The following is a 23,289-nucleotide window of genomic DNA, read 5'->3' on the forward strand; positions in this document are numbered from 1 at the left end:
CTATTTTCTCGTTTTGTTATCAATTCATTTTTTTCCAGACTCTATTTCATCTTTTTACTTGACTCGTTTTCAATATTTGTAAAAGATCTATACATTTAAAAAAGTGGGTGATTTATATTAATTCTCACGATTGGAAAAAATAGTATCTAATCTTGATGTCATGACCTAAAAATGGTTTTAGGTAAAATTGATGACCGTGATTGCGCTGGGTTATTATCCCAGTGACCAGAAAATATCCTAGTGACCAGTTTAAATTAATTTTGGGACTTATAATGTTAGTCCCAAAATCAGTTTATACTGTCCGCGAATTAAAACGTAGTTTTGAAACTTTGGGTAATGTAGCAATAAAAATTTTTGGTAATGTAGCAATAATAATTTAGTAAAACACTAAAATTACTACTGTAATGAAAATATCTTTTCTATAAACATAAAATTTTTGAAGCTAATGCAGGTAAAAGAAATCCGATAAAAGAAGAGGAAAAACTTTTCTTAATGGCGAAATCAATAAATGATATCATTCAAAGGACTGTGGTCTCTATGAATACATTCTTTTATCATCAAGTTGTTGATAAGATTTTCGGTTCTAATTTTGATCATTTAAGCAAAGCACTTAACTTCAACTTAACAAAGGCGTTGATTAAAGTTTTACTGAAAAGAAACATATAAAGGGGTAAACTTTTTTACCCACTGCAATTACTTTCAGAGAACATGAACTTGACATTTGAAGCATCCATAACGGCTATATTGCTTCTTTATTGCAAAAGTTTCCACTGTGAAGCGCCAGCTTTTAGTTGTCATTTCAAAAAAATCTTAAATAAAACTTATTATTCTCTCACATACAAAATCGCATCTGCTTATCAGTGTTGTCAATCATCTTTTAAAAATTGCTTCACATTAGCATTAGCTAATCCTCGGTGACATATGGCTGGAAATGGGCGTAAGATTCAACTGAAAACCATAGACATTCTTAAAGTACTATTTCAGAATCATTTATTTTTCTTGTTGTCTATTTAATTGACATGTTAAGAAAGTTTGATGCCCTTGGTGATGATTGGTGACGGTTGTTGATGGTTGGCGATGGTTGAGAGGGTAAAAAATTAAATAATTAAGAATCTCCTCTCTCGGACTGAGAAAAAAAACAACAAAAAAACAAGTACTTAAAGTCCATTTGCGCTTTTTTCCACTTTCCATTATTAAGCCATTTTAATTTTTTGTCTTCAAAACTCTTATATTTATAAGCACGTCATGTTTATCGCTTAATTTATAAATATTGTATACTTCAATATTCATTATAAAATCTGTTTGCTTACAATAGAACATAAAAAAGTTTCTATATATTTTGCAAGCGTGTTCTTTTACTAAAAAGAAACGCAACATCCCATTTTAATAACTAAATTTGCTTTGTTTTCTCTCAAAGAATCGGATTTACCAGCCGTTAAAGTTTACCTAAAATTAAACTGACTAATTCTATTTGATATAACATCAAATTAAGAATTTAGGTAATTAAAAATAAATTTGAGTTGCACCTAAAGCAATTTTTGAGTCTATCCCAATAACTGATAAAAGACCGTAATCTGAGTTGTAAATAAAAGATCATTTTAAACCAACGTTGTGAAAGGATGATAAATTTAAAACTATGACAGTTTTTCAAATAAAGAGTCATGTTAAACTGTGATATCTCCGTATTTTATGTGCTGGTAAACTTCCCTAACGGAATAACCTCAGCGTAATTAAAAGAGAATGGAACTTTGTGTTTCGGTAGTTAACGAGGAGCGTAATAGAGAGCTCGTTTGTATAGTCATTTTTTAAAAAGTAGTTAATAAGAAATTTCTTGTGATTCTGTTGCAAGTTACTTTTTTCTTATAACTGGAAATAGGTTTTTTTTAAAAAAGATGTAAGTTTAAGAAATATTAGCTTGTGTAAATTTGCTGTAAGAAGCATATCTTGTAGTAGGTACGGAAGTTTATTTTTAACAAAGCATATATCTTTAAATTAGTAGATATCCAATACTCCGTGACATATGGACAATTATCTAATTCTTGGAAAAGTTGGAGAAGGAGCACATGGCATGGTTTTCAAAGCAAAGCAGCTTCAAAGTGGTGAGATAGTTGCATTGAAAAAAGTTCAAATACGACGTCTTGAGGAGGGTGTTCCTAACACTGCGTTACGAGAAATTAAAGCATTGCAACAGATTGATCATGAAAATGTTGTTAGACTTTATGATGTTTTTCCACACGGGACTGGTTTTGTACTAGTTTTTGAATTTATGTTATCAGATCTTTCTGAGGTGCTGCGTAACTTTAAGCAGGCTCTTACTAAAGCACAAATTAAAAGTTATATGGTAATGCTTTTAAAAGGAATAGCTTATTGCCATTCTAAAAAAATTATGCATCGTGACTTGAAGCCAGCAAATTTGTTAATTTCCAGTTCTGGATACTTAAAAATTGCTGATTTTGGTTTAGCCAGAGTTTTCCAAATTGACAAAAGAAAGCGTCAATATTCTCACCAAGTAGCTACACGATGGTATCGTGCTCCTGAACTTTTGTATGGGTCTCACACTTATGATGAGGGTGTAGATCTTTGGGCTATTGGAACTATATTTGGAGAAATGTTAAATAATTCTCCTTTATTTCCAGGAGAAAGTGACATTGAACAATTATGTTGTGTACTCCATGCTCTAGGTACACCTGATGAAAAGCAGTGGCCTGGTATGAAAGAACTACCTGATTTTAACAAAATTAGTTTTCCTAAAAATGACCCCATACCATTTGAGCAACTCGTGCCTGATGCTTCAAAGGATGCTATTGATTTGTTAAAGAAGTTTCTAGTATATTCCTCTAAAGATCGAGTTCCTGCTGAAAAAGCTTTGCTTCACCCTTATTTTTTCACTAAACCATTGCCTAGTCATTATTTAGAACTCCCAATTCCTGCAAACAAAGTAAAATCTAATAAGACCAAACTTTTTGATGTCACTGCACCTATTGAGGAATCATTAGTGTCAAGAGAACAAATTGCGCCATTCTCTGCATTTTTTAGAAGGAAAAAATTGGATATTTAATTCTGTGTATTTGATTTATTTATCTGTAAATTAATGTGTGTATATATATATATATATATATATATATATATATATATATATATATATATATATATATATATATATATATATATATATATATATATATATATATATATATATATATATATATATATATATATATGTATATATATATATATATATATATATATATATATATATATATATACATCTGTGTATATGGTTTATTTATATGTAAATTAATGTACATATGTAATAATAATTGTCTTAAGGTGAGCTTCCACTCATTCCTTTTTGCTTAGGGGAAAGGAAAGGGATGGGAAAATTAATCACGTGAGCATTCGCAATATGTAATTTAATTTTGAAAACTAATCATTGCGCATGCTCACATGATTAATTTCATATCCCTTTCCCGTTGTTAAAACGGATGAGTGGAAAGTCACCTTTATTTTATGTTAGAAGCTGTAAATTTTTATCTTTTTTTTTTGTTTTTTGTTTTGCTTTTTTTTTTTTTTTTTTTTGTTAAATTTCAGACATCTATAATATTTAGTTTAATAAAGTCATACAGTTTCATTGTTTGGGTTATTCACTCAGAAGAAAATTGAAACTCAAATTTGTATAATCAATAGTGTAAATTTTATCAAATAATAAGCTTGTTAAAATCTATTTATAAATACTTTTTCAAATGAATGTGAATATTTATATTAAAAAAATTACCTCAATTGTGCTGTATATATTTGTATTTTTTGTATATTTTATCCTTGTAAATAAAAAGCTTTCTTTGAAAATTTTAGTCTTTTTTTTTTTTTTTTTTTTTTTTTTTTTTTTTTTTTACCTAATGAGAACCACCTGCATTATTTAAATTTGTTTTTATTTTTTATTATTGCTATTACTTTTTTTTTTAACAGTTAAAAATTTCCTTTTTTTTTTTTTAGGAAAAACTAACAAAGTTCAAGTAATAAGTTATGGCAATTTTTCTATTATAACTATGGCAAGTTTTCTTTTTAAATTAAAAAATTAAGGAACTATTTCACACCATTTTTAATTTACAAAAAGTACTTTTACTTCATCTTGCTTTTACTTCATAATTTTGTTTAGGCAAGGTTTTTAGCACAGATTATTGTTCTAGGAGGTCAAATTATTGGAAAAGCTTTTACTCAAGCTCTAAGGCAAGAATTTCAAGGTAAGACTAAGTTTAAAGGTGGTAAAAGAAAAATTTTCATTATAAAAACTAAGTAATAAAGTTTCTATAGAAAAGTCTGTGAATGCATTTTATTATTGTTATTTTACATTATACAAGAACATCTGTTGATTAACAAATGAAAAAAAAAATTTTTTTTTAAAGAAAAACTAGATGAAAATATGTTTATTTGATTTTATTTATTACCAGCTTTTGTTTGCCCAAGTAATCAATTGATTGTTGTAAAATTCTTTTTTAGCTGGTTCTCAATATGCATCACGCTCTTCAAATGAAGGAGTAAAAAGAGCAACAAATAGTACCATCAGTGGAATGACTCTTGAGGTCAGATCTTTTCAAACCAATAAAAAAAATTTCTTTTTTTTTTGTTTGAAAATAAGTATTAGCATAAAATAAGTGTGTGTATGTATGTATGTATGCATGCATGTATGTATGTATGTATGTATGTATGTATGTATGTATGTATGTATGTATGTATGTATGTATGTATGTATGTATGTACACATGCATATACATATACACACAGCAGGCTATTTATGATATGGGTGTGGATGAATTACAATACTATTACAAGTTTTCTGACATTATCTAACAATATCTATCTGACATAATAATATCTTTTAATGTCATAATAATAGCTATTTAGCTATTTATTATTTATTACTTCTTTACTTTGGCCATTTACTTAGCTGTATACTATTACATAAAACTAAATAAACAGTTCTCTTGTTCCATATTCCTAAAACCTGTAAACTTAAGTACCAGGAAATTGAACGGGCCATTATTTTTATCAAATTAAGCATAATTCTCTTTAATATTTAAAATTGCAGATAAAAGTTCTTTATATTGCTTTTGTTAACAATACCTCTCATTCAGAACTCTCATATAATCTCTTATGATTTTCAGTTATCAACCAAATTCTCAATTTATCTTTCTTTTATAGTATTGTTTTTTAGCAATTTGTCTTTTTATTTTTAATAGAATCTATAATCTATTTCCTTGACATTGATTTAGACCAAATCATAAGCTGTATATGCTTTTAATAATAATTTCATTACAAAATTTACAAAAAAATTTTCTTTGTAATTAAGGTGTCTGGAGGGATAATTTGTTTCCAGTAAAAATTGATGATACAGGTTTTTTGATAGTGGATCTGGTGAATGTAAATTAAACTAATTTGCAATTTGTTTAATATTTGCTCTTTTACAAGAAGTAGGGAGAGATTTTTGTTTTTTAATAGCATCTTCTAGCAAACAACAGTTTTCAAGCTTTCTTTGTACTTTCTCTAGTATTCAGCATTTGTCTTCTCAAAATATTCCGAAAGTAGTTAAATTTTACAGTCTATCAACATCAGGGGATAGACTCATGAATTGTGAAAGTTGTAATTTGACATTTTAAAGTCTTAGGAAAAAACATTCTTCAGTAATAAACATCAACATTATTTTTAAATATATTCTTTAAATATATTTAACTTTTTCAATGTTTTAGGAAGCTAAGCAAATCTTAAACATCAAAGAACTTGATCCAGAAACAGTGCAAAAGGTATTCCACTTACATATATTTACTTTGAAGAATAATTATACGATCAGAAAGTTTAAAGAACTGAAAGTTTTTTAAATATTTTTATTTGAATTTCTTTTAGAGTTACGATTATTTATTTCATATTAACGACAAAAAAACTGGAGGTTCATTCTACTTGCAATCTAAGGTAGGAATTATTTTATTTTAAATTCCTTTTTGTTACTCAGCTGTATTGTTAGATTTTCATTTATTATTATTATTATTTGTTTCCAAACCGATACCTATTCAATATTTTTCAGGTATTCCGCGCAAAAGAAAGAATCGATCTCGAACTAAATACAACCGACAAACCTAAAAACGAAGATTCGAAAACGTGACGCAATTTGTTTACGAATTTTATGTATGTAATTTAAAAGAGTTTTGTACCTTTTAGTATAGATATTAATTCGTAACCTTAATGATTACTTCGACTTTCTCAAACCACTTCATTTTAAAGTTTTTGTGGTGTTATTAGTTTAATTTGTGGTTATATTTTATAAGTAATGTTAAATTTATATATGCAAAATAACCACAAATATATATATATATATATATATATATATATATATATATATATATATATATATATATATATATATATATATATATATATATATATATATATATATATATATATATATATATATATATATATTAGGAGTGGGAGTTAAGGTTAGTTTTAGTCTAACTAAATTTAGTCGACTAACTTTTTAGTCAAACTAATTTTAGTCGGCTAACAAAATTGAGAGTTGAACAAGATATATGTTCAATTACACAATATAGAAATAATAAAAAACATTAATTGCCTAACTGTTTCAATCATAGATATATAAATCACTGGACCCGGCATAGCCGTATCTGGCCTTAAAAAAAAATTGAAGCCGAGCATTTTTTGAAAATATGACGTAGAGTGAGACAAAATGTTCCTACGCGAATGAATTCGTATTACTTCAGTATTATATATTCAGTATAACTTCACTGTAAGATAACTGTTTGTTATTAATTGTTTATTATACGAATTCGTAAACAGTTTAAAGTAGCATTTAAAATGATATAGCATTTTACTTTTGTAATTAGGTTTAATAAAAGTAATTATGTATTAATAAATTTAAATAAAATTTATCTAATCAGATTATATAATCTTTGTCATTAAGTTATTTGGCTCAAGACTTGAGGCTATTAAGAATTTATCAGTATAGCGTGAGTCAAGAGACCTAAGGAATTAATAATAAACAGTTATCTTACAGTGAAGTTATACCGGCAAACAAAATATACAGTCTAAATGTTGAAATAATGTTCCTGTTGAATATTGATTTGGCTTTCAAAATATGGTATTTTCAAAAGACTTAAAACAACTATATATACATCTATATGTGTGTACATTATATTCACTATAATATATATCTATATTTATGTATATTATACATGTTTGGTTTACTGTATATTGACAAAGTCTTTAATCTGTTGGATTAAGGTAATTTTTTTACAATATAATGAAAAATACTGGTAATATTAAGAACTGAAAATAGTTAATATGTATGTACCAGTTTGTGTGTGTGTGTGTGTGTGTGTGCGTGTGCGTGCATATTTATATATATATATATATATATATATATATATATATATATATATATATATATATATATATATATATATATATATATATATATATATATATATATATATATATATATTCAGAAATAATTTGCATTATTTGCAAATGTTTTGTAATGTGTTATTAGGAGGAACATAAACACTTTTTTATTGATTTAAAGTTAAAGAAAAAACTTGAACTCCAGTTTCGTGAACTTTAATGAGACATTCAGAAATAATATTTGCTTTTTCTTTTGAATTAAGTCCATCTGTTAAAAAATATGCTACTGGGATCTTCCAATGTCCATTAACAGCAACTAACAGTAAAACAAAAGCTTCCTTAGCAACACCATCACTGTCATCATTAATCCTGTTCCATAATCAATATGATTTATGTCCATCCCAATCAATTTGCTTTCGAATTGACATTTCATCCATCATCAAACTGCATTTAATTTTTTTATTGAATTCATCACTTTTTAACTTTAAAATTTGGAATGCTTCATGAGTAAACCCTGGTTGTCCATTAACACTTCTATACCATCGTCTCAAAGTACCTGGATGAGGAAGACAAGTGTCAAAGGACTGTCTGACAATATCATATGCTTTTGCTGAGTAAAAATGTAATGTTAATGCAAAAGTTTGCAATGATGGAGGATTTTTTAATATGGTTTTGGATTTCAGTTTTTTTTGAATTAAATCTTTAATATCAGGATTAAGACTACTTAAAGTTGCTGTGGCTTCATCACTAATCAAACATTTACCTTGTACTTTATTGATCACATTTTGAAGTTTTGCAATTTTTTTGTTGAGTCTGCACTTTTGTTGCATTACACATCTGATATGTTTTTTCTGTGATTTATATGCATCTATGACAAAAGACAACTTCTTTTTGACAGTTTGCAGATTGTCTGAATCAAATTTGATGCAATCTCCTAAACACAATATCTTATCAGTACTAATCGTCTTTTCCTTTAAGGTATTCTCTATATTTATCTCAATTTTTTCTTCTTTAATCAGTTTTTTTTAATTCTTTCAGTGGGTGTTTTCTGAATATTATGTGTAGCTGGTTTTAAATGTTCTGGAAAATCAAAAATTGTTGGTACTGCATCAGATTTAAGATAATTTCTCAAGCAGAAACCAGATGTTTTGTTTTCATCAAAACAATCTTTAGAAAAATGATCTGAACAAATATAACTTGCTAAAGAGGGAACAAAATTATTTCATTTTGTTAAAAGAAAGAACCCATGCTTCTCTTTTTTCTGTATTTACAGGAAATCTATTTAAGAATGCATAGCTAAGATTCATTATACATACTGTGCCTGTCTTTTAAAATCTACATAGTAAAATTATATTGAATCTTTATAAATAAAATGTTTCAAATGTATATAAACTACTTCCTTACCTATGAAAACTTTTTGAGACCCCTTTAACAGATCTAGCTGTACATCCAAAAGCACTGCAAGAATTAACCATTTTAAAACTAATACCAAATCTTGAAATAAATAGTACATAAACATATATGTATATTATAGATAAATATATTATACATAAATGTAGATGTATAATTTTGTATTCATTGTTAGTCTTCTAAAAATTCCATATAAATTTTAGATCATACAACCATGTAGAAGATATTGTGTTAATTCACAGCATAACATTTTAATAAAATTATACACTCTTTTAACATTTTTTTGCCTCACTCTACGTCATCATGGTAAACTTTTTTCGGCTTCAATTATTTCTGTCTATGCCGGATCCAGTGTTTTATATATCTATGGTTTCAATCTTATTATTGTCATTGTAAATATCTGCGTTTTTATGAGTGTAGAACGAAATAAATTAGGTATTATTACTTCAAAAAATCATTGCACGAATTATATAAAGGAAATTCGAAAATGCTTCTGCACATAACACACCTTTCAAAAACATGACACCATTTTTTTTTATAAATTGATTTCACATGTGTTTTATAATTTAGAATATACTTTAATTAGAAATTGAAAAAATCCAGATCTGAACCGCTTTTCATTGAAATTCTAAAACAAGTACTTAATAATAACGGAGGACTAATTAGATAACTTTTATTACAAAATTCCAGGAGTATATGACGCAAACCATTCTTCAAAAACTTGAAAAACTCTGAAAATCGACCTTGAAAAAGATACCCTGGAGATGTAAATTATAACTCACAGCAATTTGTTATTTAAAAAATGGCGCTCAAACCACTTCACAACTTACACATAACGAGATTTTAAAAAAATATTTTTTAGGGCAAAAGTAACAATATTTTTCGCAAATTAAAAAGTTAGTCGACTAATTTCAGTTACGCTAAAAATTTAGTCGACAAGATTTAGTTAGACTAAAAAGTTAATTTACTTAAGTTTGTTAGACTAAAAAGTTTTTTTTTAAAGTTAATCGGCTAAATTTAGTTTTTTTAGTTCAGTTAGTTACAAATTTTAGTCTTGGTCACAACACTAATATATATATATATATATATATATATATATATATATATATATATATATATATATATATATATATATATATATATATATATCTTCTTTTAATTGCATTTTAACGTGTTTATACATATTAACTTTAATGGCATTTCTTATGATAAGTAACTTACAAGTTGGAACTTGTATTGTTGTTTGGACGTAAATACGACAATAAAGACTTTAATTGTTAAATTTCGAACGAAATTGAAACGAAAAAAGAAAAATAGTTTCTCAAATTTTGTGTCAACTGGGGTGTTCTAGAAAACTGGTTCAAAACTGTCGTAAACATTAAAAAACGCAATTTCACTGATAAAACTAGAAAATCACCGGGAAGAAAAACTTTAACCAATATATATTCTTATATTGCTAGGATGTCTAAAAAAGTTTTTTTTAAAACTTCTCATGAAATAAAATCTAAAACTGAAGAACAGAATCATGTAGTTGTGTCAGCCCTAACTATTCGACGTCGTTTATAAGAAGCCGTCCTTCGAGGCTGTAAGCAAAGACTCCATCCCAAAATGAAATCGACTATAGAAATTAAGTTTTCCAAAAAATGCTTCATTATTGAAAAACATTTTTTAGACTGATGAATCCAAGTTTAATCGCTTCCAGTTTGATAGAAAAGTATACGTTAGGCGTCCTATCAAGCAAGAAAACCGCCCATTGTATACTCTAAAGACGGTAAAGCATAGTTGTAATAATATTAAATTTCAGGGAGCTATGTCCTGGCATGGTATCTGTCCGCTAGTCAAAATTGATAGAAATCTGGATCAATACAGTTACAAAGATATATTAAAAAACGTAATATATCTTTGTATTTGTATTGCATGACAATGACCCAAAGTATACTGCGAAATGTGTAAAATCTTCACTTTTTTGGCGCGTATAAATACTTATAATATCTTTGGCATAAATTTTTACGACTCTGTGCAGGCTGCATGGAGTGCACTTCTTTCATGTTCTGATATTCTTTGATAAATATGCTTGGAATTTGCAATGTTATATCCACTAATGAACGTTGATTGATCTGAAGGTTTGCTAAATGCCAGACAAAAAGAACAAAATAACTTTTGTGTGTTTTCTTCAAAGGTCAGCCAGTGACGAGGTTTATTATTTCTGAAATAAATGAAGTTTAGAACCATGTGCATCTGCCTCATTAGGTGATAATAATACCGCATCAGCGGGATTGTAAATTGGATGGAGATCAGTTATTATTTCTGTTGTTGCTATATCAGTCATATTGATATTAAAAATTGAGTTAGTACTAAAAGATGTTGCAAACATGTTCGTTAACTTTTTACATTTCTGGTCATCGTTCTCTAAACCTGCTTTCTTTTTTATTCGTTCTTTCACAGCACCTCCTTTTCGTTTATTCATTTTCTATGGGGTAGAGTATGTATGCCGGAAATAAACTAAAATAATTTGAAATTTTATTTAATTTGTTTTACACACACAATAATTATTATATTATTTTAAAAGTAGGAAAAAAATTTTTAATTTTTTATTAAGTATATGGCTTATTTCAAGCTTATGCGCAACATCTACAAATAAATTCTGTTTTTCAGTTCATACAGATGCTGATTTAACAATGTGGAACCCATAGGATAAAGTTTCGACGGCGTCCCCAGCGCCCCTCCTTTTGCATTTAATCATAAAAATCAAGAAAAATATTTATAATACACAATATTAAAATGAGTAAGCGACATTTTTTAGAATTATAGATGTCTTATAAAATGAAAACATAAAATTAAAACGTTAATTTAATAATAATAAGGTTAAACAATAATATAATATTGTTAATCGTTATTTACAGAATAATGATAAATAGTATTCGAATTTTGAATACTAAACGTTTGTATAACTATTAGACAAGTAAATTTTTGTTTGAAACCGTAAAAAATTCAAAAGAAACTAAAGCTGTAGATGACTTTACTTTTTCTTATTTTCTTTTTCGTTTTTTTTTAATGCAAATTTTCTTGTAAGTTCGTTTTAATTGTTTATAGCACATTTTTTGGAAACGATTTTAACTTAAAAATAAGTTATGAATAATTAATGATTAAAACGCGCCTGTTGAAGTTTTTACGTGCTTAACTTTTTTTAAACTTGCAGTGGAATCACACTTGATAACGCTTGTACAAACACCGCCTAAAGATAAAGCGCGCATGCTTAAACTCACTATTAATATAATACTACTTTCGATCAGCTCAAGATGGCCGCCAAAATTTATATAATTAGCCGGCAGATGGCCTTTAATTAGATGTAATTAGAGGCCAGAAAAAAAGTTATTAAATTTTTAGTTAAATTTTAATTTACATTTTATTCGGAAAATAAAATGTAGCCTAACTAAAAATATAATATAATTTTTTATGCCAACCGGTCCACCGGGAATCTCCCGGTATCCCGGCGGCCCAGTCCAAGCCTGGCCAGAAGATAACATCATTATCTTCAATTTGTTTATAAATGGAACTAGGCGCTTCTTAATGCACTCTTCGAGGCAAGCCTGCTTGTTCATCGTTCTAAACAGACGTAAGGTTCAGAAATTTTACCATACTGTGCAATTGCTTTCCACACTAAATATTTAGCGAAGAACACCAAATTTATCCTTGTTTTAGCTAAAAATCAACATCACAATACCGAAAGTATTGTTGTATTTATCTGGTACAGGTAAATAGCTGAAAAGTATACCTTGATCTGTTATATTTTTCAGCTATTTACCAGTAACTCAGATGACAATGGACCTGAATTCTTTGTGTACCAGTCTAATATTTGAATGTATGTTAAACTGTTTTCTTTTTACATCCTTCATTATTAAAGTGTTTAATTGTTGCCCCAGGACAAAGTTTATGTGGAATTTGTAATAAAAAAAACAGGATTAGTATTCTTTTATTTTTATTAAATCTATTGCTTAAATCTATATTTCCTACCACTATAGATTTTCTATAGAACTTTTATAAAAATCTTATCGCCAATAAATTACTATGGAGAAAAAAAAGATTTTCTATTAAATTGAAATACTTTAGACCTTTTGTTGAACTCAAATAGGCTAAATATTTCAAATGTGCATAAAAAGTACTACTGCTTTTTTTTTTTTTATTGGTTTGAGCCAACTGTACAGAGATCCTTTAATTTTCTACACCACTATTATTTCCCACACCACTATTACTACTAGTTATTGTTACAAATTTTTGTGAAACTGATTTGATTTATTCATCCTGAGCTTGATGATGTTTTGATGGTTTAATAAACTAATTTTCAAAAAAGTACTTTATACTCAAAATTGCATCCACCAATAAAAAAAACACAAACCCAAAGTCTAATGTAAATCTTACTACTTAAATTTTGATACAACCATGAAAAGAATTTAAATCATGATTAGCATATGTTCTTTTTTTAGATGTAAAAGCAATCTGCTTATGTGGATAACAATATGCTAAATTGCTTCTTTTTTTTTTTTTTTAATGAAAATAATTCTTTTTTAAATAAGACTTACCATAAGATTTTTACAAGATTTACATGAGACTTAGGGTTTGTGTGCTGTTATGATCATGCAAAGTGTAAGTTTAAAAAACTTTAAAATCACTTTTGCTTTAATTTTTCTGGTGGATGTAATTTTGAGTCAAAAATGCAGAGAAACTAAGCTGAGAAAAAGTGGCAATCTTACAATGATAGGTTTATTTTCAATACGAGCTTGCGAGCGAGCAAATGTAACAGTGATGAGTATTTTAAGAATGGAGGCAATGATACATGCTATCGAACGAGCAAATCTTCAAGTTAATAAATTGCATGATACAGTGAAGAATCAATCAGATCTATTTGGTTACTTACTTTATGATACGGATATCACTGCAGATTTCGACCTAACATCTGAATGTGCTTTAGAGTTACTTTACAATACAAGTGAAGCTTTGGGCCTCTCTAAAGTGGAGTGCTCTTGCTTAGATAAAAAGGAAAATCAACAAGTTTTGGGCTTGATAGGTCCGGCAGAGTCTACCAATGCTATTTATTTTCAGCAACTATCTTCAGCTCTTAACTTTCCCGTTATAAGTTACAGTGCAACTAGCAGTGAATTAAGCAATAAGGCTAAATATAGAAACTTTTTTCGTACAGTCCCTCCCGATACTTTCCAAGCAAAAGCATTTACAGACTTCCTGTTGAAACTTAACTGGACGTACGTTTCAGTTTTGGCCTCTGATAATGATTACGGAAGAGACGGGTTGGAGGAACTAAAAAAAAGTTTTACAGCGCATAATATTTGCATTGATTATGAGAATGTAATTAGCGATGTGTATGATAAAGAAAAATATAAGGAGGCTTTAACAAAATTAAAACACGCTACGAACAACGCTAATGTTGTAGTTGTATGGGGATACTTTAACCCCGTTAAAAATCTCCTTACTGATGCAAAAAATATGTCTTTACAAAAAACATGGGTCTTTAGTCACGCAAACCAAATGAATGATTGGTTCATTAAATTTAAGAAATCTTTCCAAGAAACAATAATATTGGTCATCCCAACGATTGGTCGTGATAAGACTTTCGAGGAATATTTTTTGAACATTACTTACAAAAATGCTAACTCGTGGGTTCGAAAAATGTTTGAAACTATTCTAACGAAGAATTCCAGTGGTGCAAATGTCATACCCAAATATCATACCAAAATTCGGGATTTAAATTACACGTTTGATTTCAATTTAGCTAACTTTGCGAAAACAGCGGTTGATATTTATGTACAAGCGTATTTGAAGTTTCAAGGGACTGGTGACAAACCTAGACTAGTAAATGATCAATGTCGAGACGAGTTCATTATAATTATTCAGGGAATCGATGTGTCAGAGTTAAATAACAAAAACTTTTCTTTTGATTTAAACCTAGATCCAAAGCTTGCAATGTATGATTTTTTCTTAGTGAGCGAGTCAAATTTTACATCAATAGCTAATTGGTCATCTGTGGCAAACGCATCGAAACTTGAAAGAAAACTCAGGTTGGGATTATTCAAATATAAAATCAAACTGCACTCCGACCTGTCAACCTGGTTATTATATATTATACGATGAACTTAAAAAATGCTGCTGGACGTGCGAAAAATGTCAGAAAAATAGAATAACAACAGAAGTAAACCAAAAAGAATGTAAGGTTTGTGGAAACGAGTCGTTTACAATCAACGATAATAACAAATGTGAAAACTTTACTCGAATAGTTTGGAGCGTTACAGGTAGGCAAAAAATTGCACCTGTAATTGCGTTGCTCACTTCTGTATTAGGTTCTTTAACTTCAATTTGTTTTATATCAACTTACATTTGCAAAAAACATTCTCCGGTTGTCCGCTCGTCAAATTTTTGTCTGTCGATGATCCAGATGAATGCACTTTTATTTTCATATCTTTTTCCGATACTTTTTTTGGGTGAAGATACCCAATGGAAGTGCATTGTGCGAACTTATGGCAGTGAACTCTTATTTTTTGTATCAATTACGTTATCACTACCGAAAGTCAGCACCCTGATTTTCGTATTCAAGTTGCGCCACAAGCTTACAAAAAGCCAGAAGACCAGAATGAAGTTGAAAGAGTTTCTCATAACTTTAATCATAACGTTGCTTTACATTTTAGTTATTTTGGTAATGCAAAACGTATTTCCTCTAAATATAGCTGAAAAGAAGGATGACCAAATAGTTTACAAGCGCTGCGATACATTACCGTTCTGGATTGCTAGTATTAACTGCATTTTTGTAATGCATATCTTGTGCGCTGTTCAATTATTTAGAGGTCGAAAACTACCTGGAAAATATAACGATGCAAAGTCTACCTCATATGCTTTGTTTTCATCAACTCTTGTGAAGTTAGTCTCAATTCACATAGGAGTTAGTTTGAGCGATTACAATAAATATATTTTACTAATGTGGTTGCAAAATAACTTATCAAGCTTTTTGCTTTTAACTACTTTATATTCTTATAAAGTAAAAATCATTTTCTGTAACCCTAAAAAAAATACATTTCATGAATTTAGAAGAAGCTTTGAGAGCATCCGTTCTGACACACCAAGTTATGAACTTTCTTCTGAATCAAAATGAAAATATGTCGAAGCTTCTGATTTCATATTATAAATACGTTCAATAAAACAGTCTGATAAAAATGTTGATTCTTAAAACCTTACTTTCCCTTCACAAAAATCTGTCGTCACTAAGTCCGCAAGATTCAGTTTTACTCTTAACACTCGATAATGGTGCATGGATTTAATGTTGATGGAAAAAGTAGTAGTTAAAATTAAAAAAGCAGGTGATTAAAAAAAACGATAACAACTGCAAACTAGATTTTAATGTACGGCCTATTTGTTTAACATGTTTCGCGTGAGCACTTTGACATCAGCAAACAATTTCTAAATAACCTGAGCGGTAAAAATCGTATGGCATGGGACCGTTATCAACCGTTGGTCATTTGTCCTAGCATTTATTTTGATGTGAATTTAATTTACCTCATCGTCGAGATTTTTATATGACTGGAAAGAATAATATTATTGTTGAACACCATAAAATTCGATAAAATAGTTTCGGGAATAGCATTTTTGGTCAGGGTAATGAGGGGCAAAATGAAACACTCAAGCACTAACTTATAGCCCATGAACTAGAGATTTTTGAAATCTCCTAACATTCTAATATAACCCTACAAAATGAGTTACAGTATTGCAGTGGTTTAGTCTCTAGAAATCATTTATTGACAACACGTACCTTGTCTCATTTTGCCCCACTTTGCCGGTTATAATCAGACAATTTTTTTTATGTAGCTTATTAAGAGATTTTTGGCATCATTTAACAATATTTTCTCAAATGAACCAAGTAATCTTATGTATATTGTTTTTAAATTTTTCAATTTTCTTTGCATTTCCATAGATTTAATAGAGCCAACGCTAATAACATGCGTCGCTTAGAAAAATTGGTACGGATATTTTTCTTTTATAGTTTCTTACGACACTTTTTTATATATACAAACAAACAAACAAACTTTAAATTCAGCATTTACATTATATTAACTAAATAATTTGATAAAATCATGCATGTATATTTTGCATATTTATATGTATAATATCCAACATATTTTGATATTAAAATTTAAAAAGAAAAGCAATGCATTTTACAGGCCAAAACAACCCAAATTGTTTTATTAATCCATGCATAATCGCAAATCTGCTCAGTATATATACTGTTTATATCTGTTTAGTGTTTAAATGAGAAATAAATACAATAAATTAACCTCTCAAATAAAATATAAGCATATTAGGTAAATATAATAAGTAAACAATGTATTCCACATATTACTATGTTAGATAGCAAATAGACGTTCCATGTTAGATTGCAAATATATTTAAATTAAATAAGCAGATTAGATATCGGCAATACAAATAAAAATAGAATATTTCATTTTGCCCCGCAACATGTTACTATCAAAATTTACTGATTTCCCTGCAATTTTGTTAAAGATATAAAATATGGATGCATGGAAATGATAGAGGCCTAAAGATAACAATAGAACATAAACTTGTTTTACACAAATTTTTTTTTACAGACCGAATGATCAAAAACTTCAAAGAAAAATTGCAACAACAATTCTTTAAAGTTCTTAACTGTCATGTAGCCTAGGCATGAAAAGATCTTCTCTTCCCATTTTTTTAATTTCAAAACACTTGATATTTTTCTTTACACTAAATGGTATAAGAGCGAAATTGGACTTTTAAAAAACGAAGAAATGTGGAACAAACATCATGATAAATGGGTTCTGTCTCATTTATCCCCATTTCTCATTGTGCCCTGTATTACCCTATACCAATCCAAATGATCTTAAAAAACTTTCTATCAACTAAATAATCTATTTTAATTAAGGCATTAAAATGAAGCATAGTATCAAACAAATTAAGATTTTATGCAAAACTTGATTTTTAAAAGGAGCATTTTTTAGTAAAATTCGAGCTGAATAATTTTCAACTTAATTTATCTCAAAAGTAATGTTTAAATGTTGCCTTTGAAACCTCCAAACGAAATTAAACAAATTATGTTTTAAGGGCTTATGACCTCCCGTTACCTACTTTTTCAATTTATTTGATTAATATGTAGATATTAATTTAGTTTGTTATCGTTTTGTTTTTCTTTGCATAAACTCACATTCAAATTTAGTTGGTTGGTATTTTTATGAGCTCAATGAAAGCTTTAAAATTTTTGTAAGTTTTTTGTCTCTGGAATAAATGGCAAGGGAATAGGGGAGACCGAAGCCAGTTAGCTACGGGGGTAAGCTGACACACTGCGTTTAACTTTGAAATTTTCCACCAGAAATTTCAAAAATTCACATGAAACCATCCTACTTAACTAATTCATCTTTCAGTGTAGTATCTATTCAGTGTAGTATCATCTTTCAGTGTAGTATCAGTGTAGGCAATAAGCGCATGCGCATAGATGTTATGGCAATTTCTGTGTTTTTTTACTAGTTATGTAACTCTTGTTACTGTACTACTTTTTCAATTTTAAAAAGCAATAGCATTAGCTAGAAGTAAACTTGAATAGATGCAAGTGTTGTATGGTTCACTCTAACCAGTCACATTTTGTGTTTCTCGATATATTGCATTTTTAAGGATTTATACGCCATTTTGTGAGCAAAAAGCTTTTATGGTTAGTTGGCACAATGATCGCGGGGCTAGTTGGCAACATGTGCCAAATTACAACTTTTCACATTAGCCGTAAATTCACTTAAGTTGTAAAACACTACAGATCTACAGGCATAAAAAATTGTAAAAGAAAAGCAGAAAGGTCTGTCACACCTATCCAAAAATGGTCCCAACCTCAATTTTGAGGACCAAAAAACGACCGATGGAGCATTAATCTGCAAGGTCTCAGGTATCACCAGATGTAAAAATTAAAATCTAATCTCTATAGCCAAAGGAGAAAAACATATTTAAAGTTTTATAGCACTTTGCGCTACTGATTGCACTTGGAGCCTCGTTGTAAATCTATTTCGTTTTTTTTTTTCACTTTTGGGTATGGAGTTTTTTAAAAAAATCAAAAAACTCTTTACATATATGTGTTGGCTATAACCTGAAAAAAAATCAGCTCTTGTGGTTTGTGTACAGGGACCTAAAGTATAGGGTATGACACTAAAAGCCTCTTTAAAAAGAGACAACGGATACTTTACGTTTTTATTCTAACCTTATTATCGACTAAGGAAGTTTCAAAATTTAATTGAATGAAGCAGTGCCGGATTAAGGCTTTGTTGGCCCTAAGGCACATTTTAATAATTGGCCTGAAAATACAGATAGTACGGACTTTCCCTCAAAAAGAAGAAAAGTAAAATTTAAAAAAGAATATTTATTAGGCAAAAACTACACAATTTAAAATTTTCGCGCTTTTGTAACTGCAAATTTGTCAATTAGTTCTTTGAAGTTGACCTTGTTGAGCAAATCACTTTCAATACACAGAAGTGAGAGTACAGAAAGACGCCGTTGAGCCATTGTTGATCGTTTTGCATCTTTAATTCTTTTCAATTGTGAAAACGAACGTTCTCCTGAACAATTGGTTGACATCAGACATAAGTAGATCCGGAGTTCTATTTCAGTATTTGGAAATGCTTGATATACACTAGAATTGTGCAGCATTTTAAACATCTTCTGAGCACTTGAAACAACTTGATTCTGTGCACTTGATCCTTCTTCACAGTTTCTCTGTTCTTTATACCAGCACATAAGTTGTCGAAATTCTGTTGGAAAATCAGAACAAAGGTCTTTCGAGTACACAGTAACCATTCCTTTAATAACAATGTCAATATCTTCATCGGTCATGGAGTCATACTCAGTCAGAACTCCAAATCTCTGCAGCACAATTGAGTAAGCTTTAATGCGTTTCTTTAATGCATTTTTCAGCTGATCGATGATGACATAGAAGGTATTGACCTTGAAGTTTTGCTGGCTTGATATCTCTTCCATAGCATCTGCGGCATCTCCATCATTGTCTCTTACGCTTTGGTTGTCTTCGACTTTCAGATTTATATGTGCTGTTGCCACAGCAATCACCTGCCTTCTGATTATAATCATCAAGCTTCTCTCGGCATTCATCCAAAAATATATGCAAGCTCTTCAGCAGACCAATAGCTGGAGTTAATTCGATTGTAGAACTTTGCAATAACTTGCTATTAATGTTGAACCTCTGCAGAATGTCATTCCAAAGTTCACACAATAGGGCAACTTCAATAGTATCCATGTGTTTGGCCAATGAACCCGCTTCATTCCTTGTGCTACCATTCTGATTACAATCCCCTGAGATCTCCTGAAGAGCACTTTGTAATTGGTGGTACCCCTTGAACACTGCTTTTGCAGCATCAGCTCGAGCAGACCACAGGGTATCTGATGGGTATTTTGGAACAAGGCATTCTGGTTGGTTTTTAACATGGGTCATCATCTCATCCCAACGATGTGTTGATGCTACAAAGAAGGTATACAGGCGATTCAATATGTTAAAAAATGAAACTGCTTCAACGCAACAATCCACAGCTGACTGGCCAACTAGTTCAACGAGTGGGCAGCACAAGGAATGTAGTCCACTAAACTGTTTTTGTTTTTCAGGATTTGTTGCATGCCAATATATTTACCAGACATATTGCTGGCATTATCATATGTCTGACCACGGCAATTTTTGTAGTCGATGTCTTGATCTGACAAGTACTGAAGCAGTGTGTCAGCAAGATTCTGCCCTGTGTTACTGGATATATTGATAAATGTCAAAAAACGCTCCACAGGCTGGTAATCCACCATATTAATATAACGAAGAATGATGGTCAGCTGGTCACAATGGGTAATATCAGGAGTGGAATCTACTGAAACTGAAAAATACCGTGACTTTGAAATCTCATCCTTTATGAAACCCATAACTTGTTCACCCATCATTGCAATTAATTCTTCACAGATTGTTTTTGATAAATATGATGTGTGACCGCGTCCGCGATTGCCATGAGTACAGATGTGCTGGGACAAAAATGGATCAAATTGACCAATCAGCTCCAAGATGCCCAAATAATTCCCATTTTCTCTGGAGCCAACAACTTCATTGCTACCTCGAAGAGGGAGACCTCTCTCACAAAGAAAAGTAATAGTTGCAACACAGCGTGACAGGACATTTCTCCAGTGACTGCGCTGCTCCAACATATTGTTGTGCAATTGCTCGTCAACTCTCCCAGCAGTAACACTTCTTTGACATAAAGTGAGAACTGATTGTATGTGCTTTGCACTGATTTCATGGGATTTTAAGTATTGTGTCATATTCTCCCAATCTTTAAGTCCTGAGCCAGACAACTGTGACCGGTCTGATGAAAACAGAATGCAGGGAAAGCAGAAGACACATGTCTTGGCTGGAGAATAAACAAGCCAGTCACGATCAACGATATCACCATTTGGCAAAACCCGTTTGAAGACACTAGAATTTAGGAAGCGGTTCACTCCACTGTATTCCCGCTTTGTTTCTGGATAACTGTCTGCCAAGTTTCGAAAATGGATTGTTCCAAGGCTGATGCACATGTTACGCACATGATCTGTTATGTCACCAAAACTCCCAACATCATTGGGAATGGTTCCTGAACCAGTATCAGCTCTGTCTTCAAATTTTTCAGTATGCCCAAGTTCAAATGCAATTTTTGCAGCCTCTTCCTTGTGATCAATACCTACCTGAGATGTTGATGAGGATGGTGGGGAATTAAGAGTAATATTATCAGTAGCATCAACCTTGTTCGTGGCAGTGTAAAATGAATTGATTTTGGGTATTTTCTTTAACAGTTTATCTTCATCGTGCATTTTCTTCTCTAACTCCTTCGCTCGCTCCCAACCACCTTTAGGTATCGACATTAATCTAAAAGTAAAACGTAAAAGTGATCTTTAAAAACGTATTTTTATGTATTCAATTGCATAATTATTCGATTTAAAAATAATTGATTCATAAAGTCATATCATAAAATGATGTAAAATTTTAAAAATTGATTTCTTGTGAACTGCATGATAAGAACATACAAAACCTATATATAATATAGATTTTAATATTCGAAATAATAATTTAAAATCAAACTACCAGTATACCAGAAGAAAATCATTTGATGAATTTGGTTTTGAACTACCAGAATAAACACCAATTATTAATTCAAATGATGGGATTTCTAGAATGCACCCACATATAACCCAAAAACATTTCACTGTGCTGTTAAAGAGAGGTAATCCATCAATAAATAGACAAAGACTCAACTTGGAAAGATCAGAATTTATATTTTGTTCAATTAAAATAATAATTACAACAGAAATCTAACAATAATGATGACAGCGTCAACATAATTCATTAAAAGTTATAGATTCCTAAAAGTGAAGGATTTTATTTTTGTTTATTTCAGGAGCATGGTGTTCAAAAATTCATGCAAATTACTCACTGGGATTGATTGTTTGACTTATTAATGATGTGCTTCTTATACCCCTCGGTCACAGAACTGAAGTTCTACATGTATACCCCTCGGTCACAGAACTGCAGTTCTACATGTATACCCCTCGGTCACAGAACTGAAGTTCTACATGTATACCCCTCGGTCACAGAACTGAAGTTCTACATGTATACCCCTCGGTCACAGAACTAAAGTTCTACATGTATTGTGTATATACAATTTCTATGTTATAGCAAGAACTAATTTATAAATTAAAATAACATTAATTAGAATATGTAAAATGGATATGTGATATAATAATGGTTAAACATATTGTTTTATATATATATGATAAAAAAATCATACATATATATATATATAGATAATAATGAATGATAGTGAAAGTCAAAATGAAAGTCACTCAGTATAGTTGAGATACGTGGATCTAATCCATATTATATTAGTGAGCTTTATTATATTAATATCAACAATAAATAAAGTATGTGACAAATATGTTTTCATAGAAACATTTAAAACATGGCATGTTGAACAAAAAAGCTATACCCAGTTCTTTCTGCAGTAAATATGATGCTTTTTTCTTCTTTAAACCTACTAATAAATTTCGTTAATTATAAGTACAGTGAAAATTCACTGTACCTAAGGATGCGTTTTTTTATAATTCTTTATAAAAATATCCTCCATTTTTTTTAAAAATGGAGGATATTTTTATAAAGAATTATAAAGATTTTGATGAAGCAGAAAAGTCTGTTAATGAATATTGTAGACTAAATTTTCACCCCGTTAGAATTGATTCAAAAGAAAAAGTTGAACATTACAATAAAAAAGTAAAGGAAGGTTCCCAGATTTGTTGTATTCCTCTTGATGCTATATATGGTTGTAGGTGAGCCCAATATAATAATAATAAAAAATAATTATAGTATTGATAACACCAGTAATA

The 23,289-nt window shown here is 29.8% G+C and overlaps 3 protein-coding genes and 1 pseudogene across 3 annotated transcripts; 3 read left to right on the forward strand and 1 right to left on the reverse strand.

Moving 5' to 3' along the window:
- The first annotated feature begins 1,755 nt into the window (after positions 1 to 1,755).
- On the forward strand, positions 1,756 to 3,067 carry LOC149891799 (cyclin-dependent kinase 20-like). Its single transcript, XM_090080608.1, has 2 exons — positions 1,756 to 1,894; positions 1,997 to 3,067. Exon 2 carries the CDS (start codon positions 2,021 to 2,023, stop codon positions 3,056 to 3,058), a length of 1,038 nt encoding a protein of 345 aa, XP_089936734.1. The 5' UTR covers positions 1,756 to 1,894; positions 1,997 to 2,020; the 3' UTR covers positions 3,059 to 3,067.
- An 888-nt stretch (positions 3,068 to 3,955) lies between these two features.
- Positions 3,956 to 6,235, forward strand: LOC149891800 (mitochondrial import inner membrane translocase subunit tim16-like). Its single transcript, XM_090080616.1, has 6 exons — positions 3,956 to 4,049; positions 4,157 to 4,241; positions 4,498 to 4,580; positions 5,745 to 5,798; positions 5,899 to 5,964; positions 6,077 to 6,235. Exons 1-6 carry the CDS (start codon positions 4,047 to 4,049, stop codon positions 6,152 to 6,154), a joined length of 369 nt encoding a protein of 122 aa, XP_089936742.1. The 5' UTR covers positions 3,956 to 4,046; the 3' UTR covers positions 6,155 to 6,235.
- A 7,178-nt stretch (positions 6,236 to 13,413) lies between these two features.
- LOC145187378 (metabotropic glutamate receptor 3-like) lies at positions 13,414 to 16,121 on the forward strand (annotated as a pseudogene).
- A 3,119-nt stretch (positions 16,122 to 19,240) lies between these two features.
- Positions 19,241 to 22,983, reverse strand: LOC145193762 (zinc finger MYM-type protein 1-like). The gene is made up of 2 exons (XM_090080607.1): positions 22,896 to 22,983; positions 19,241 to 21,778 (listed from the first exon to the last, which is right to left on the reverse strand). Exon 2 carries the CDS (start codon positions 21,772 to 21,774, stop codon positions 20,443 to 20,445), a length of 1,332 nt encoding a protein of 443 aa, XP_089936733.1. The 5' UTR covers positions 21,775 to 21,778; positions 22,896 to 22,983; the 3' UTR covers positions 19,241 to 20,442.
- Positions 22,984 to 23,289: the final 306 nt, after the last annotated feature.

Source organism: Hydra viridissima, unplaced genomic scaffold, assembly GCF_058129835.1.
Source record: "Hydra viridissima isolate aposymbiotic clone 2 unplaced genomic scaffold, HvirCarnegie_v1 scaffold_2, whole genome shotgun sequence".
NCBI lineage: Eukaryota > Metazoa > Cnidaria > Hydrozoa > Anthoathecata > Hydridae > Hydra > Hydra viridissima.

Excerpts from the sequence above, each read along its gene's own strand:
- LOC145193762 (XM_090080607.1), bottom strand. The coding sequence starts at position 21,774 with ATGTCGATACCTAAAGGTGGTTGGGAGCGAGCGAAGGAGTTAGAGAAG.
- LOC149891799 (XM_090080608.1), top strand. The coding sequence starts at position 2,021 with ATGGACAATTATCTAATTCTTGGAAAAGTTGGAGAAGGAGCACATGGC.
- LOC149891800 (XM_090080616.1), top strand. Across the intron at positions 4,581-5,744 it reads TCAGTGGAATGACTCTTGAG|GAAGCTAAGCAAATCTTAAA; the intron begins GTCAGATCTTTT and ends TCAATGTTTTAG. Across the intron at positions 5,799-5,898 it reads ATCCAGAAACAGTGCAAAAG|AGTTACGATTATTTATTTCA; the intron begins GTATTCCACTTA and ends AATTTCTTTTAG.